An 18,264-nucleotide genomic window follows, 5' to 3' on the forward strand; every position below is an offset into this window, starting at 1 on the left:
GTCAAAGATGAGGAGGCCAAGGCTCAGAGAGCGCCGGTGACTTGCCCCAGGACATCCTGCACCTCTGGGGCCAAACGCTCCCGCTTGTTGAGTCCTCATCAGACACGGAGGGGCGCAGATGCGTCATCTCTCAGAGCATAAAGCACAGCACCGCCCTCTTGCCTTCTGTGTGATGACTGGGGCTCACCCCTGGGAGGAAGCAGCAGGTGGGAGAGGGCCCCCCTCATGAGTCCAGAATCTTGGGGTGGCTGATTTGGAGAGGTGGCTCTGGCTCAGTTTGGTTTGGCAATGGCCTTCTCTCGGCACACGGCACAGGTAAGCCAGCAGGCCAGGCTCCCTCAGGACCGAGAGGCCGCGTTGGAGAGGAGGTGGCCCTCACAGTGATGGTGAGAGAAGCCTTGATCAGCTGACGGGTGGAAAAACAACATGTGGCCTCTCCATCCAAAGGAATCATATTCAGACATAACAAGGAATGACTCACTAACCCATGTAACAACCTGGGGAAACTCGAAAATGTTATGTTGATGCAAAAGATCAGGTATCGTGTGATGGTGTTTGTGTGAAATACCCAGACTAACCAGTTAAGTTCACAGACACAGGAAGCAGATCAGGGTCGGGAGGGGTTGGGTCAAGGGGCAATGGGGAGTGACTGCATCATGGGTTTGGGCCTCCTCCGAGAGGGAGGAAAACGCTTTGGCACTCCAAAGAGGTGATATACAACACTGTATGCACTAAATGCCACGGGATGGCACAATTTAAAAAAGTTATGTTATGCAAATTTCACCTCAATAAAGTAATAGGAGGAGGAGGAAGCTGCAGCTACCACCACCACCCTGAGGCTCGGATCTAGAGGGCCAGCCATGTGTCAGCTTTCTCCTCTTCCAGGAAGAGAGCGGGGCCGATCCAAATCCCCCCACGCCCAGCATTAGGGGACAGGGCCAGCCCGTCCTGGCCTGCGCGAGAACCCTGCTGCAGGGTGGCCCAGTCTGGCCAGGCCCCAAGCCTGTACAGTCTCAGAAGGAGAAGCAGCTGGGCTCCCTGGCTGTAAGCAGACCAGTCAAGGGTGGGGTTGCCTGTGCTTTGCAAACAGCATTTGTACAATTCTCCATCTGGACTCCAAAAGCTGTGCTCGTTCTTGGGTGCTACAGAGCCATTTGGAAGCACGGTGACTATCAGGGCCCAGGAAACTTTGAGGGCACCTGCTTTCACCTTGGGCCCCTATAGGGACCCCGCACAGCCTGCTTGACTGAGGGATATCCACTCTCACCACTTTGAGAAGCATCTCAGGCAAGTAGCACAGCCTGTTTGAAACAGTCCTCAAACTGAGCCCAGAGCAGCCTCACCCTTCTCTTTGGGTCTAGATGTGTTCTCTGAGGCCCGCACAGCACAGGGTGACCCATCTGCCTTGAAGCAGCCCTCAGAGCACTGAAATGGCCGAAGGATGGGGTGGAGCCCCCTTCTGGTCCCACCTGTCATTCCTGCAGACCCTGGGTAGCTTTCCACTCCTCTCCAGGCGTCAGTTTCCCAACTTATAAAATGTCACACCCACATTCTGGGTTGCCCTAAAGCTTAGTTGAGACAAGGGCTAGAATACTGCTCAGGACTAGTCAGAAAGTACCACAGCATCAGGAACCCTTTGGGTCAAACCTTTGTAGAATCTGTGAATGAAGACCTGTTCGTTAAGTCCAGCCAGGCTTGGAGTCTTGGAATGACCCCACCTCGGCCTACAGCCACGTCTCTACGTATTTCCTGAAGAAAACGGGGCCAGCCTTAAAGGGGTGACATTCACTTCACACTAGACGAGGCAGGTGTGCTCATCGTGCTAGGTCAGGGGTCAGATGCTTTGCAGGGCTGGATCTCTTCTTTCTCGGCTCCTGGCCCTGGCCCTTCCCCCAGATCCTTGGTTCCCTCACAACCCGCTGGCACCAGGGCCTCAGAGGGATGCAGGGGGCACAGCCCAGATTAGGAGCCCCGAGGCCTGGGCCCAGTTTTGGCCAGAACTGGCCAGGTAACCCCAGGCTGCTCTCCTCATCTGTAGAGTTTGGAAAAGGCTCCTACCGGCATTTTCAGTCCTGAACGCACTGCTGAGGGACGATTGGCTCCCCTGGCCCTTCTCACTAGAAATGCCCCAGTCACTGAGGAGCACAAACATCCTCACACAACTCCAAGCCCTCTGGGGAACAGGGGTGGGGGGAACTCTCTGAGGCTGTTCTAGCCCCTTCTAAGGCTTGGTTCTTCGGGCACTCCATGACATGGGAAAACTCAGGCTCATGAGTTGGGCTGCCTCATCCTGAAATCACCGTGTAGCAGCCCCTGTGTTCACACTGGGCAGGGTCCCCTGTGACGTCCCTATTAGCCCTCTGATACTACCCCGTTATGGCTCCACCCAAACTGGTCTTTGGTCTTCAACAAGGCCAAGGTCAGGGACATAGTCATGCCCCCCACACTTGCTGAGCCGGTGGGAAGCCCCAGCCCCTCCTGCTCTGGGTGTGTGTCTGCACAGGGGCTTGTCTGTCTCAGGTGGCTTGTCTCTGGCAGTGACAGGAGGGGAATGCCAAATTCATGCTGGGTAATAAATTCTGCAAAGCCAATAAAACCAAAGCAGAGGGATAGAGGGAAGAACCACAGCAACTGATTAAACATTTTTGTTGGCAGTCACAGACACATGACACATTTTCCAAGGTTTGCATCAAGGAGACATCTGGCCATACACAGCCTGTGTGTTTGTGGGAAGGGATCATGGGGGAGTGGAGGCGAGGGAGCTGGGGAGGGCAAGACCCTCCAAAGGGCAGCAGTCTGGGAAGCAGGCACTGTTGAGGGGCTGCTGAGTCACCTCCAGGGCAATGGTCTCAGCGAGCTGGTTGGGATCTGCCCCCACAGCCGGAGCTTCAGGCCCAGGCTTCCCTGCCAGCTCCATGGGCTGCAGGAGTCGAGGCCTGGGAAGGGAATGTTCTGTGCTTGGAATGCCTGCCACCCAGCCCCACCACACCCCATATCCAGACCCAGGATTCTGGACTGATCTTTGAAGGTTAGTGAGGACCATTATACAGGGCCAGAGCTGGCCCACAAGGGGACTTTGAGACTCTTAACTCTTTGGGTTTTCTGATCATGTCTCCAAATATTCTGTTCTTCCATACCTTCACTCATGAGCATCCTTCTTCCCTTCAAGGCACTGCTGTGCTCTGGGATCCAGAGCCCCCTGTGCCCGCAGGGTAGCAGCACCCACACTGATGTGAGCCCTGTGTGTGTGTGTGAGCGCGTGTGTGCGTGTGCGTGTGTGTGCGCACGCGTGTACATGCGCATGCATCTTCCCAATAGGCTTTTTTTCTGCCATTCTCCCCATGCTTGCTGACCCTGCTGAAAGGCCCCACTGGGGCCTCTGCGTGAGCTGATGTGGGCCTGTGGCAGTGGAGGTAGGGCACATGGCTGGAGAGGGACAGTGACCAGCTGACTTAGGCTAGTCTTTGCTCTGTTGGGAAGAACCGGATTTCCACATGAAATTCTCCCATCCTTCAGTGACTCGCCACTGCTTACAAGATAAAGCCCAACCTTCCCAGCCACCCTGGTAGAGCCTGCCTGCAGTAGTCCCAAGTCAACAGCACTGAAATGCAGGCCAGGGTATCATGGTGACAGTCTGGGAACTGCTCGAAAGAAGGGTCACTCACCCCTGTGTAAAGGCAGAGAGCAAGGTGCTGGGACCCTGGTCACCCACACAGTTCAGTCTCATACTGGGCAACTAGCTGGCACTAAAACCCAGTGGCCCAGGAGTCCCCAGGAGCTTTTTCCCTCTTACCTCACACACGGAGATCCCGACTTGGGCTTCACTGACTGGCTCGAGCAATGGTAAAGGGTGTCCATGATCCCTGATTTCACCACTCCATTCATGTGCCCCTCTGCTCATACTTGGCCTAGCCAGACCCCACGGTCCTGCAGCCCCTGCTCAAGTCCACTGCCCAGGCCTGCGACTCCATCCTCTCTGCCCTCTGCATGCCTGAGCCCCGAGGGGCAGCTTCCAAGCCCCTCTCTCCACCTGCAGGGCCCCTGGGCATCAGCCCAGCCTCCTGCCTGCTCCTTACCGGACGCATGACCTTTCGCTCTCCCTCAGCCACGTCCTACTCAGTCTCACCTTCACACATGTCATCGTCCCCCCCTTACTCGGACGATACCTGCTCATCCTCTGGGATTCCATACAGAGGTCATGTGCTGGGGCCCAGGCCTCCCTGGAGGCTTTGGCAGCTGCTCCTCCAGTGGCACCTCCTGGCCCAGAGCCCAGCCCCTGACTTGTCTCCCCCTCTTTGCAGCCTTGAGGGCCAGCAGAGAGCGGGACACTGATAAATGTTTGGGGAACAGAGCTTGGTCTCCCCAGGGCAGGAGTTGCCCTAAAGAGGTCACAGGGCCCAAGCCTTTACCTACCTCTGAGAAGAACACAGAAAGAATGACCAGACTGATCCAGTGAATTATGCCGGCAAACTGGAATGCGCTGGAAACTGCAACGAACACGATAATGGGCCAATTTTAGGAGCAAGGAATTAGATGCGTTGGTAGACAGCCTTCAGAGCATGGAGGCCAACCTCTGGGAGCCCAGGGCCTGCTCATGTGAACATTTAGATCGGGACAGAATCAGGCCAGAGAACATCAAGGGCAGCTTAAAATGGTGTCTGCGGTGGAGGTGGTGAGAGGACGGAGGGCCAGTGGTGCTGTTCCTTCCTCTCAGAGGCCGTCTCTGTCTCCCCCACTGGCTGCCTCCCAGAATTCCAGCTCAGTCCCATCGGCCTTGGTGGACTTGGACCTATAGCCACCCTCCCAGAAAGGAGTCCTCCAGAGTGGGGCTTATGAAGACCTTCGTGGCTTTCAGAGTAGGGTAGGCAGCTTCGGTCAACTCTAGATAAGCTTTCAGAAACCCCTACCACAATTCACACTGAAGCTCCGGGCACTGTGGGACTCAAGACAAGCTTTCATTGACTTTTCATTGTGAAAACTCTGAGTGTAGAGATGGCCATGTCGGCGAGGAAGTTTGGGGGATGAGGGTGGAGCCAGGCCCGGTATGGGGCACGTCACCTCCTGAACGGGGAAGCACAAGCAGCCAGGGTGTGCTATCCTTCCAAGTTGCTCCATTCGCCCTCCAACTCCAGAGTGCAAGTGGGGAGAGCCGTGAGCCCCTGAAAGCTCCCACACCACTTTCCACCAGACAATCCTTGGAGTGAAGGTGCTATCTCTGAAAGACCCTTTTAAAATACGGGAGCCATGACCAGCCCGAGCCTAAGCAGGGCATAGTTTATCAGGTAGTGAGGTCAAAAGCAGGGTGCTGGGGCCCAGGGTAAGGGTCAGGTGGGCTCTGATGGAGAATGGATGGGTGGGGATGCTTCCCAGAAGGCAGTCCTGAAAGGGACACTGCAGGGCAGTGGGCAGGGCCAAAACAGGGTGCAGGAATGCTGCTGAAAACGCACCTCTGCTGCCTCTCTCCTGGGCTTAGGCCAGGCCTGCTTAGCATGCAGCCCTAGGGGCTAAAGGAGAATACCCAGGGCCTTGGTGGAGAAGGCTGACCTGAAAGAGAAGAACCCACAGACTCCCCCAAAGGACTGCGATCAGTGAACCCTGGGGGTGGGCAGAAACCCGGTCCTGGACATGTCGGGGGTTCGGGGGTGGAGGCTGCAATACCAGGTTCCAGGTGGGAGACCTCAGGGTCCCCTGGCGTTGGGCCAATGTGACCCCTTAGAGGATGAGGCCTGGAGGCACGTGGATTCTTTCCATCCCAGGCCACATGAGGACTGGTGGGAAGTGAGAGTCTGAGTCCTGTGTGACTCTGAAAAGACCTCCAGATGATTCTGAAAACATAAAATCTCTTCCCATTATTTCTCAAATGAATTCCTGTGCCTTTTTTTATGGTTTGCTTTAGAAGAGCAATAAATCTCTGATTGTGCATTTTATGGAATTTAAGATGCCTTTTATGAGCTGCTATTGGATCTCCCACCAAAATCAATCTCCTGGATACTTAATTTTAAGCAAAATTCCAGTGTCGGCCAGGTTCTCAGTTCTACTCAATGCCTTGTCACAACCTGAGCAGCCAAGGGCCCCAAGTATAACCTACGACAGGGAAAGAAAGACTCTGTTATGGCCAAGGCCTCATAAAAAGCAGACATATGGATGAGTGGGAGGGAAAGCATACAACATGGTTTAATTGAAGACAGGTTGAGTATAAAACCAGTGCTGGTCACTTTATGCTGGAAGACCCTTTGATTGGAACCAAGGGGCCACCAGCTGCACAAAACCCAACAACGCTTATCAGACAAAAGCAATTCTGTACTCCCTGTCATTCTCTCTTAGGGAGCAGGGAAGGCTCATAGGGCATGGAAGGAGCTCTGATGGACCCTGAAAACAGAGGCTCCAGTAAAAGAACTGGGACATCTGAGAAAACAAGTCGAAGACAACTTAATGGGTTTGGAGGTGGCTGGATCTATCGTCCTAGATTTTGCCAATGGCAGAATCTTGGGGGCCAATAATTTCATCTCTTTTTTATTTGCACTTGAATAATCTACTTCCTGAATTGGGGAAATACGGGGATCCAGGAGCTCTACCACAAAACACTCACTCACCCACCCAAAGCCAAGGGTGAAGACTCCTGGCTCTCCCCACTGGTGCACTAAATAGGGGTCTGCAAGGGTTGGGGGAAGTGCCCCTGCCCCGACGGCCACATTACCACAGGACATCCAGAAGGACAGAAGAGGTAGCGGGACAAGCCATCGACTGCCACGTGCATCAGGCTCCCATAAACACAAGACCAGAACGAACACCAAGAGACCTATGGTGGGAAGGAAACTGGCTGGACCACTGAATGGCCTGGTGGTCCAGCCAGTCTGGACCTAGGGAAAGTCTCTAACTTCTCCAAATGTTAATTCCCTTGCCTATAAGATGAGATAAAATCAGTCATGTCCACCTCACAGGGTTGCTGCTAGGGTAGGATGTATGGAAAGTGCTTTCAAGATGATCACAGACATAAGTAACTCTGCCAGCTTACGGCTACATAAAAATACAAGCAATCCTATCATCACTGTGGATGCTGTTATTATCAGTTACTACAAGGTGATCACTTCCACACATGAGAACTCTCTGTAAGCTACAGAGAAGTCCAACCTGGAAAATTCCAAATGGGAACAATTTAAAAAAAAAAAGTGCACACAGGGGTCCCCAACGTTTTAGATCTCATCAGTTTCTGATCATGGAATGCTGGGGTGGGGGCTCTGGAGAGGCCACATTGGGGAGAAGGGGCAAATGGATACTGGGAATGATGGGGAGAGAAGCTGCCAGACTTCCTCCCAGGGCAGTAATCCCCATGAGCCATGGGGCCAGGGGCGTGACAGTGGCATTGGGCGGGCGGGGGGATGGGGAGGTGGGCAGATTGCACTACTGGTTGGGGACCCCTGATGGATGCACATTGAATAGTGACATCATATGTATTTGCATATGTATCTCTCTTGCTACTCACACTGGAGAAGCTTTATATCTATTAGAAGTTCCAGAGTCAGGAGAATCACCACCAATATTACACAGGCTACCAGGAAACTGTTGAGACTCGCACTGAGCAAAAATACCTGCCACACGGCTGCTCTCTTCCCACAGCACGGCTTCAGCCAGGTAGACCTGTGGGGACAAAAGCAGGAGAAGAGGAGGGGATGGGGGTTGAGATCCCAGCCACTGCCCTGGTCTCAGACCCACCCTCGTCATTCCTCCCGGGCTCTAAATTTCCCAGCAAAATGCAACCTTTTTCTTTCTTCTTTTTTTTTAAGATTTTATTTATTTGACAGAGAGAGAGACAGCGAGAGCAGGAACACAAGCAGGTGGAGGGGCAGAGGGAGAAGCAGGCTCCCTGCCGAGCAGGGAGCCCGATGCGGGGCTCGATCCCAGGACCCTGGGATCACGACCTGAGCCGAAGGCAGATGCTTAACGACTGAGCCACCCAGGCGCCCAAAATGCAACCTTTTTCAAGAGGCCACTGGGTAGAATCATGAAGAGCAAAACCAACTCATGAGGAGATGGAGCTAGATGTATATAGGCTGACCTGGGCAACTTACAGCATCAGTCCATGTTTCAGTCTCCTCATGGTTATAATGGGTGTGAAACCCACAGCTCAGAGGCTCCTTGTAATCACTGGAGATCGCAAAGGTTGGCGGAGAGCCTGGCTAGGTGTAAGAACTGCATGAAAATGAGCTGTTATTATTGTACATCTGTGTGTGGTCTCAGAGTCTAGCACAGGCTCTGAATTTAGGAAGCCCTCAGCTCACCTCTAATAAATGCTCAATAAATTAATGAATTTTCAGTGCTTTTCAGCTATACAAACAAAGATTTGAACCAAATCTCTATTTCTCAAGGTGGGTTGTATGGAATCCTAGTTCCACAGAATGTCAATGGCCGTTACTTGATAATTTCTATGGTTGGACATGTTTTGGAAAATCGGGGTCAAAGTCGAGTGGTTATTTTTCTAGGCAGGACATTTCAGTGCCTTTAATATGTTATTATGCATCATCATGCTCAAAAGGGATCAGAGTATCCGTGCTTTCCAAACTCGCTGGACCACAGCAACGTCTTGTCACCGAGCATCTGGTGGGACAAGTGCTTCATGGACAATCTTTTCGGAAACCCCAACAGGTGGAGATGAAGCCACCAAGGGTGGGATTTTTTTCCCAGTAGGACTGGAAGTGGGAAGGAGGGGCAGAACCTCAGAGCTGGGTAGGTCCCTCAGGGCATTTGATGGACTCCCCTCGGGAACACAACATCCTGGGGGCGCCTGGGTGGCTGAGTCGTTAAGTGTCTGCCTTCGGCTCAGGTCATGATCTCAGGGTCCTGGGATCGAGCCCGGCATTGGGCTTCCTGCTCGGCAGGAAGCCTGCTTCTCCCTCTCCCACTCCCCCTGCTTGTGTTCCCTCTCTTGTTGTGTCTCTCTCTGTCAAATAAATAAATAAAATCTTTAAAAAAATCATATTAGGAACACAAGATACTGGGAAACAGGGGTGCCTATAGGGGGGTGGGGGAGCTCAGGCCAAGTCTCACTGCCTTGTTGAGGAAGAATCAGGCATCCTGAAGGAGAAGAGGTAGCACTAGGCAGGGAACCCTCTCTTCTGGCTCCACTTTCAGACACCCAGGACTGTGTGTGAAGGTATCTCTGCATTCTGGGCCTCAGTCTCCCACTTATAAAACTCCTTAACTCCTACTGAAAGTTAAATGAGGGAATGTATCTGACCTATAAAGCACCACGCTGCTGAAATGGGTTGATGAGGAAGTTGATGTTGTTATTCAATGGCCCAAACACTTGGCTGTCCCCCTCCTCTCCTTCCAGAGGGAGCATCTGCTGAAGGGGGTCAGCACCCCCCCACCAGGGATCCCAAGGGTGTCACTGGAAGAGGGAATTCTGAGATGTTCCCTTCTCTGCAAAAGAATACTGTGAGTGCTTTGAGGCGGAGTTTCTTCCTCACGATCCATCTAGGGGAAGCTTGAAAGAGCCCCCAGCATTGGAAGGTGGTACAAAGACCCCAGACTGACATCATACGGAGCTCAGGAGGGTTGACAGAGAAAATACAGAACATCCAGTTAAATCTCAGATAAACAATGAACAATTTTTCTAGTACAAGTACATCCCAAACACTGCATAGGATATAGTTACACTAAAAAAGTATTCATTGTTTATCTGAAATTCAAGTGAAGCTGGGTGTCCTGTTCAGAGCAGAGGGGTGTGGAGGGGTCTGGTGAGAGCGGCTGTGACCTCGTCAGAGGGAGGCATGAGGACCCTGAGCTACAGGTAGAAGCCAGAGCCAGTGAAGGGAAGGCCAGCAAAGAAGGACGAGGGTGCTGAGGCCTCCACCTCACAGCCTGGAGGCCCCAAGGCCGGGAGAAGCCTGAGGCTGCTGCCCACAGGTGCCCCAGGAGTGCGTTGCTTTTGCATGTGAAAGACCCTGTGAAGCCTGAGATCTCTTTGGCCTTCAGGACTCAGCTGATTTCTCCCAATCCATCTGCCCGTCTCACCTACTCGCCCTTCTCCTTTTCCCAGTGTGATATTCCTGCCCCAACTTCCCAGTGGCCCTATTTTAATCCTTCACCCTTTCACACCTCTCTCGTGCCAGCCTGCAGCGGCCTCAGCACTTCCCTCCTGCCCTCTTGTCAACTCCTACTGGATCACTCAGCACCGCAAGCACCACACTTGCCACTCCCAAACGAGACTCTGCTCCAATTCCACATCGGAAACCCAATCCCATTATCAGTGGCCCTGAAAACTGATGTCATTTCATTGTCATCTGGAAGGTGAGGCAAGCACGTTCTGCAATTATAACTAAAAAGGGGAGCTGCGAAGGCCGTGTGCCTGAGCTGTGTCACCCCGAGCAGCCCGCAGGAAGACTGTCGGCACATTCAATGCAAGGAGCCGGGGTATCTGTTCGCCTCGGTGCCTTGTGCACCCCCGGAGAGTGGATGCGCCCCTCAGAGTCTGCTCCTTCTACCTTTGACCACCCTGGGGGCTCAGTGGGTTGGGCATCTGCCTTCGGCTCAGGTCATGATCCCAGGTCCTGGGACTGAGCCCTGTGGTGGGCTCCCTCTCAGCGGAGAGTCTGCTTCTCTCCCCCTCTCCTTCTGTATGTGCTCTCTCTCACTCTCTAACTGTCACTCTTTCTCAAATAAATAACATCTTAAAAAAAAAGAAAGAAAGAAAGAAGAGGATGAACCAAAACATTTGTTTCTCTACAAACAGAAGACTCTGGTCTTGATTGTCCTGCTTCCATGGGAGGGAAAAGTCATTTTACATTGCTGCTTAAAACACTGAAATTCTTATTTTTATTTTCTTGTTTGGTTAGAAAAACTTCCTAACCAGACCAGGCGTTGGTTACTGGGAAGCTGTAGGTACAAAGTGGGGGCAGCTGAGACTGGGGACGCATGGCCAGGTAAAGAGGTGTCTGGAGTCTGCCCATGGTGGGCCACAGAGCTCCTCGGCCTCAGGGAGGAGCCTGGTAAGGGACCAGGCACATGGCAGGGGAAGGCCTGGACGTCAAAGGAATGCCAGGTACCCACCAGGTGCTAGGGAGGCACTGTGATCAGGCAGCAACCCTTGGGCAGTTTACATCTGAGTGGGTGAGGGAGTCAAACAATAAAAATAACACATTTGTAGATTATGAGGTGTACTACAGGTGGTAAGGACTGGGGGGGATGGGGCATCAAGGGTGACCTTTTAAATAAGGTGGTCAGGGTAGGCTGCACTGAGAAAGTGACATTTGAGAAAGAGTTGGAGGGAGTGGGGCCTGGCGTATCTGGGGACGTGGTAGAATGTACACTACATGGCGACTATTCATGGTACAATTCTGCTCAGGCCCGAAGAACATCCAACAGAATAAACACAAGAAGAACAGGAGCCGGGAGTTGGGCTGGGAGGAGAGAGGGCTTTCCCCTTCAGTGCCAAGTGCAGTTTGCCAAACCCCACCAAGGGCAGATGCTGCAGGCATTTCTACGGCCCTGGGCACAACCGGCACAGGTCCCAAAGAACCCCTGTTTGCAGCAGCAAAACAGAGCTTGTGCCCCACCACGCTTGTCCTGTTTTTCCATCTGCGCCAGCCCAGCTGCCCCTCATGCCTGCCCTGACTTTGCTTTCAACTACCAGCCCTCATCCATGCCCACCGGGGAGTGACCTCAGGCAGCCCCCATTCTGCACAAGGTCAAGAGGTTCTATTTGCATCCTGGTAGATGTGGACCCCAGGGCAACATACATGGGGGTGGACTGAACTGAAGCAGATGGAGGGACAGAGCGTGTGAAGAGGCTCAGTTGCTCTGGGGCTGGAAATCTGCAGTCTGCATTGTGGTTAGTGGTTCTTTATGTGGGCTGCATCCTTGGACCACCATAAGAGCTTTTAAAAGTTTCAGTGCCCAGGCCACACACCAGACCATTTCAACCACAACTTGTAGAGTAGGACCCAGGCCTCAGTATTTTTTGATATTCTTGGGTGATACCAGTGTGTGGCTGAGATTAAGAACCAATGTCCTAGGTCCTTGACGCCAGGTGGTCTCCATGGACCAGCAGCATCAGCATCATCTGGGACCTGGTTAGAAATGCAGAATTGTGGGCCTGCTCTGTGCCCACCGAGTAAGAGTCTGCATTTCAGTGAGATGGCAAGTAATTTGGGGGAGAACTGCTTTGTGAGAGGTGGCAGGGATTTCAGGAGACGGGCGGTGCGTGGCAAAGGGGGTCTGGGAGCAAGAGCTATGAGCCAGTGAAGGCAAGCAGGTGCTGGCCCAGCCTGTGGGGGAGTGGAGAGGCAGGCAGGCCCACTGGGCAGCCTCCCCTCCCCCGCCAACTGACTCAGGGACACTCACTGAGACTGAGTGCGTGCCTTTGTGGGGGTGTTGAGGGCTTCCTCAGCCAGAGACAGGAGGCTGAAGTCAGAATTCAAGCAGGCTCTTAGCTTCTAGCTCCTTGAAGAGCAGGACCATGGACCCCAAGGCTCCAGGACAGAGGTTGGGCTGAAGCAGCAGACTTTCTGGCTGAGCGACTGTTTGGAAATCCCAAGCTGCTAATAAAATTCCTGTGAAATTCAAATGCCTCAGACATTCCTAAGAGACTGTGTTTTAGCAGAAAAATAGAATGTGTCCAGTTTCAAAATATCCCTGAGTGGTTAAATAATGACTCAAGTAGCTTAATGGGCCAGAAGGGAAATCAGCATTGACTTGTTAATTAGGGAAGATACTTCCTTCAGCATCCAGCCCGATCAAGGCCCAGGAGCTGGTTCTCAAGATGGTGTTATCCCTGGAATTGCCACCAGAGGGGAGGCGTCTATCAATTTCATAGCTTGCTATAGGGATAGCAGAGGGGCCCGCTCCAGGAGGCAGGCTTGGGCTGCCAAAGTCTGTAAATATCAACAGCCAGATGGCATCCCCTGGCAGGTAGGCAGGTGTTCTGCTGTGAGGTTCTACTAGTTCCCGAGGCCTCAGAGAAATCCTGGGGTGGGAGCGGGGGTGCTGGGTACCTTTACTGCTTCTGCTTTATATTCTTAGGTGTCTTGATAAAGGTTTGAAAGAATAACTTCTAGAAAATTAGGATGAACTTTGGCAAATTTCCGATGTATCTTTCGTGTGAGGTAAGGCCGTGGGAGTGGCCTGGAAGCAGGCAGCTCCAGGTCACTGCTTCATCAGGCAGCATTCCCAAGCCTGGCACTGAAATAGCCCCTTTCTGAAAGGTGAAGCAGAAGCATGCCGCGCCAGGATAGCAGAGGCTGTTTGCTCCTGTGGCCTCTCCCGCCCCGGCAATCCACGAAGCAGTCGGGCCACTGTGGCTGCTGGGCTGGCGTGGCTGGGAACATGCATGATAGGGGAAGGGGGCGGTGGCGAGAGTCTGCATAATGTGGAGCCCTTCAAGTTGTCCGAAAAGGTGCTCACAGGCAGTGGAGAGTCATGGCGTCCCGGGAGGAGGCAGCAGACGACAGAAAAGCTTATTTCCCTGTAGGCAGCCAGGCCAGATGGCCCTGTCAGTCCTACATTGTGATTTTCATCCATCAAGTCCCCTAGGAAAGGAGCTGGGGAGGGGGTGGAGGGAGTCAGAAGCCTGTCTGGTAGTGGGGGCCAGAATGAAGTCCCGAGCACTGGGATTCCCTACCTGCCCCTAATGCGGACCTCAGGAGGCACTGCCAAACCAGAGCCTCAGAATCCTGCTGGGTTGCAGAGCTCTCTAACCAGACAAAAACTGTGGCCCTGTGCCTGAAAAATGCAGAAAACCACAACACTGGGCATCACATTCTAAGGGGTGCATGGACCTTTCAAATCTCATTGAGGGATCATCGAAGGACACCTGGGCTCCAGGTTCAAACTCCAGGACTGGGCAGTCTGAGACCCCTCCTAGCCCCAAGGGCTCCAATTCTGTGATGCTTAACACACGTGGCCTGGATGCTGCAGACGTGGTGGTGTCAAGGGTCAACAGAACAGCCCAGGGCCCCACTCTACTGCATTTGTTCCTGGTGATTAAAACACTGTCAGAGAAAGCCATGAGGTGGACTTCAGTCCAACTTCTGGCATCGACCTAGGCTTTATTTTTATTGATTTAACAAACACTTATACAGCATTTACTATGAAACAGGAGTTTTCCAAGCACTTTACAAATGTTAACTCATCTAGTTGTTTTAGAAGACAATTCCTTCAATTTTTGTCTTTGTTAATGAATGGTGGGGAAAGCCAAACTTTTCCATCAGTTGGGTTTGGGGGGCAGCTGGAGTCTCCAAGTCACAGTCTCACAACTGACTGAACTCTGAGTGTAATCTTTGAGTCTTAATTTCCTAATCTCCAAAATAGGAGTAAGTATTATCTACCTTTGCAGGGTTGTTGTTCTAAAATATTGAAAATAACGTATGAAAAGCACATAACAGTACTTCATGTCTACTATACGTATCTACTACGACGATGATTTAGGTACGTGGGCGTTAGAAAAGGGATTAATTAATCTGAACATCAACATTCATTCCATTCCAGGCATGGTTATTACGTGCCCCCTAAATGCCAGGCACTGTATTAGGTGGTGAGCACATGATAGTGGGCAGGGCCTTTATCCTCACGGAGCCGGAAGCCTTGTAAAATGATTTCTGACTAAGTGCTGAGCAACTAGTCTTAGGCCACTCTGAAAAGCAAAACAAATAAAGGGAGAAAAAAAGCAGGAGGAGGGAAATGAGCCCACATGCATAGGAGTTCTCCAAAGAGACAAACATCCACTTGTGAGAACCATCAACCCAATGCCCACAGGGACACCCTTTTGCTAAATATCTGAAAGGGTCGGTGGGGCTCCTTTCTGTCCCAGGGAGCACCAGAACAACAGGAAAGCGCTGTCCGGCATCCTTTTTGTTCCTGCACCCAATTCCAGGAGGCAGGCCACAGCAGTGCACTCAGACCCAGAAATACGAGCATGTAAATCCATGTCACGTAACAGGAACTCTCAGGTTGGAGGTGAGAGATGACCCTCCTGGCCGTCTGGGAACTAAAGAAATTGGTTTCCATACTGGCAGCTTCAGTTCTGCAATCAGAGCTAAAGGTTAGCCTCACTGCCTTGGGGAAGACAGCAGGAGGAGGGCTATATGCAGCGGGGGTCAGGGAGTCTGACATTTGCTTGTCCCAGAATCTCAGGTTTCTTGCATCCTGGGAAATGCCAACTCTGGGAAAGACAGCAGAGTGTGGCGGTATGAGCTCGGGGCTGGGAGCTAGGAGCTGTCACCCACCATGGTGAGGCACAAAACCCCCCTCTGGGGACACAAAGGCAGACACACACCACAGACTGGCTGCTCCTACTTGGGGGGCACCCAGGGCATTGTCCACACACATCTGAAGGGCCACATCTGACTTGTTAGGGACTGGGGTGCTGCTGGGCAGTGGCTCTAAGGCTCCCTCCCACCTCAGGAGTCCTCAATTCGCAGAAATGGCCGCAAGTCTGCAAACCTCCTTTGCCAGGCTTTGCAGCAGGGATGTGTGGATCAGGCCAGCTTCCTAACCTACTGTTTTCCACTTCTCTGTCGTCTGGCAAACCCCGAGGCAGCTACACTCCCCCTTCTTCTATTTGGCCAAAGTGTGGATTCCAGCTGCCTCCACAGGTGACTGAGGAGCCCCAAACACCATGAATTCAGCCCACTTGCAACGGGGGACTTGACCTTTTCCTCCGCCATTCTAGGCAGCACTCACACACCCCGCGAAGGTGGTCGGAGGCGCTCTGCCGCCACCTAGTGGTAGCCTGCGGCCGTACACCCAGTACCAGCGCATCAGTGAGGCCGGAAGGTTTATTTTGTTAAGAATAAATCTGTGAATTTATTGCCTTCTTAATCAAAGAAAAATCTTTGAGATTCTTGGACTACAGAGAAGAAGCTAACCTGTGCCTACCGGGAATTTTTTTTCATCTTAATTAAATCTTTATTGCCTGTTTGGGGCATCAAGAAGCTTCCCAGAAGCCTTAGCCTATTGAAAATACAGAGTCCCAGGTCCAGCCAGTACGCCAGAGGAAGAAGAGGCGTTTTATTATAGACAGATCTTACTGACATCAAGAAAATGGATCAATGAAGCTCCTTTTGAACTTTTTTCTCCTTGGGAGAAAAACACAAAAGACTTTGCCAGCCAAGTGTAGATACAGAACTTTTAGATGCACTTGCAAAGTCATGGCAGGGATGCACCTGCCTTTTAACTCTGAGCCCCAAAAGGCTTTTCCTCCTCCCTCTTTTTTAAAAAAGATTTTATTTATTTGAGAGGGAGAGAGAGAGAGAGAGAGCATGAGTTGGGAGAGGGACAGAGGGAGGAGAAGCAGACTCCCCAATAAGCAAGGAGTCCGATGCGGGACTCCATTTCAGGACCCCGGGGTCATGACCTGAGCCGAAGGCAGACGCCCAACTGACTGAGCCACCCAGGTGCCCCAGGCTTTTCCTTCTTCTAGGTGAAGTTGGCATGTTCTGAAGCAAATCTGATTTATTTTTTCTAGGAAGACTTTGTGGAGGGGTGTGGAATTAGCAGGGATGCTCAGGGGAGGGCCAGCCACAGACCACAGTCTTGCATTCTGGGGCATGAGAAACCTGGTCCCAGGGTGGCTGGGTGGCTCAATCGGTTAAGCATCTGCCTTCGGCTTGGGTCATGATCCTGCAGTCCTGGGATTGAGCCCCATGTCGGGCTCCTTGCTCAGTGGGGAGTCTGCTTCTCCCTTTCTGCTCTCTAATAAATAAAATCTTAAAAAAGGAAACCTGGTCTCTCCCTGTGGCTCATCCTTGACCCCACAGAAGTCTGGGGACCAGCCCCTAATTCTCCCCAAACAGAACTGGCTTCCCCTTCTCTTCATCCTTATCTTAACACAGTCCTATCCATTCACTCACTCACTCATTCATTCAACTCATTCCTTCTTTCCATCAACACTCTCTGTTCCAGGCTCAAAGATCTGATCCTTGCCCTGAGGGAGCACATGGTCCAGTACTGGAAGCAGACTGGTGAGCAGGCCAGTAAAGCCCAGTGTCACGAGTGCTGAGATAAAGGGAGGCAAAGGGCTAGGGGTATACAGAACCCTGGGGCCCTGCCCTGGGTGGGGTGGGGGCACTGAAGACTTCCTGGAGGAGGTGGTCCTTGAGCTAGACAGTGTAGGGAGAAAGGACAGTATTTAGGGCTTTGGTTTAGTATGTTCCTCCCCTTCCTCTTCCTTGCCTACAGCCTCTGTTTGCTGGCATATCTAAAATTAGTTTAGTCCTTATTTAAAGATGTTGCTATATTGGACCTGTCTTTTTTTTTTTTTTTCAGCCTGACAGCTAAAAAGCCATTCCTGTGCTATTATGTCTTCTTCCTCTGACTGTGAAGTTCTGACAGAAATGTGCCATTGGCGTCATCTTTAAGTAGTAACATCCCTTTCTGTCTACCTATCCTTCCTCCAAGCTTCTGTTTTCCAGGGGTCTAGCCCTGACCTCTCAGGTCCAACCTTTTAGAACCCTAAAATATGAATAATTCCAAAAAGCTGAATGCCTTTCATTTCTTACTTTATTTATATATTTTTGACAAAGACTATCCCACCACATCTCATGACCCTCTCTGTACCCTCTTTCCACCAAAAATATGGGGAGCACTATTTCTCTCTGTGGCCACAGAATCTCCTCTGTAAAAGGGGGTGAATGACTCTTGCCTTATACTGCCTTTCTCAACACATTCTATCACCATCATCTCCCTAGGGTGGAGACCTTGGGCTTCTCTGAATTTCCTCTTTTGTGGCCTCTTGTCTAGCCCAACACTGTTGGCAGCAGAACAGAGAGATGGAAGGAATCTGGACCAACCCTGATGCTGCCTAACTCTGTGCTCCATGTTACGTGGGCTAATCAAAGTCATCATTATTTGAGTTTGAGATGGGCTTTCTGTTGTATGCAGTTCAAAGTAGCTGGCTGATAGTCACCAAGCCTTTGTGAGGCAATCCAACTAGGCCTTCAATGCAACGGAGCTGGTTAGGAGAAGGTAAAACTTCCAGTCTGCGCCATGAGTTAGCCCTGCAAACCTAGTTTCACTCTTCTAAAAGTGGACAGTTGGTTCACTGAGAAGCAGTTCTGTGCCTCACTTCCCCACCACTCAATGGGGTGATGTCCGACGGCAAAGAATGAGAACCAGGCAGAGGGGATTTAGTTACAAGGAAACATAAAGCATTGCCCACCAGGATGACAGACACAAGTCAAACTGCATCGGAGTGAGAGAATCAAGTTGACCAAGTTATAGAAGAAATAGTCTAAGAAGGCAGACATGTTCCTCGATCTGTCCCAAACG

At 51.8% G+C, this 18,264-nt stretch overlaps 1 protein-coding gene across 1 annotated transcript in view; it reads right to left on the reverse strand.

Moving 5' to 3' along the window:
- The window catches only part of TMEM266 (transmembrane protein 266), a 69,532-nt gene that overhangs the window by 41,684 nt on the left and 9,584 nt on the right, over window positions 1-18,264 (reverse strand). The window contains exons 3-4 of the mRNA XM_028092678.2: window positions 7,484-7,638; window positions 4,414-4,487 (exon numbers count right to left, since the gene is read on the reverse strand). Of these exons, the coding sequence (XP_027948479.1) occupies window positions 4,414-4,487; window positions 7,484-7,638 (229 nt within the window). The remainder of the gene's footprint in view (window positions 1-4,413; window positions 4,488-7,483; window positions 7,639-18,264) is intronic.

Source organism: Eumetopias jubatus, unplaced genomic scaffold (assembly GCF_037043125.1).
Source record: "Eumetopias jubatus isolate StellerSeaLion01/CBP00866 unplaced genomic scaffold, mEumJub1_p1.0 scaffold_7, whole genome shotgun sequence".
Lineage (NCBI taxonomy): Eukaryota > Metazoa > Chordata > Mammalia > Carnivora > Otariidae > Eumetopias > Eumetopias jubatus.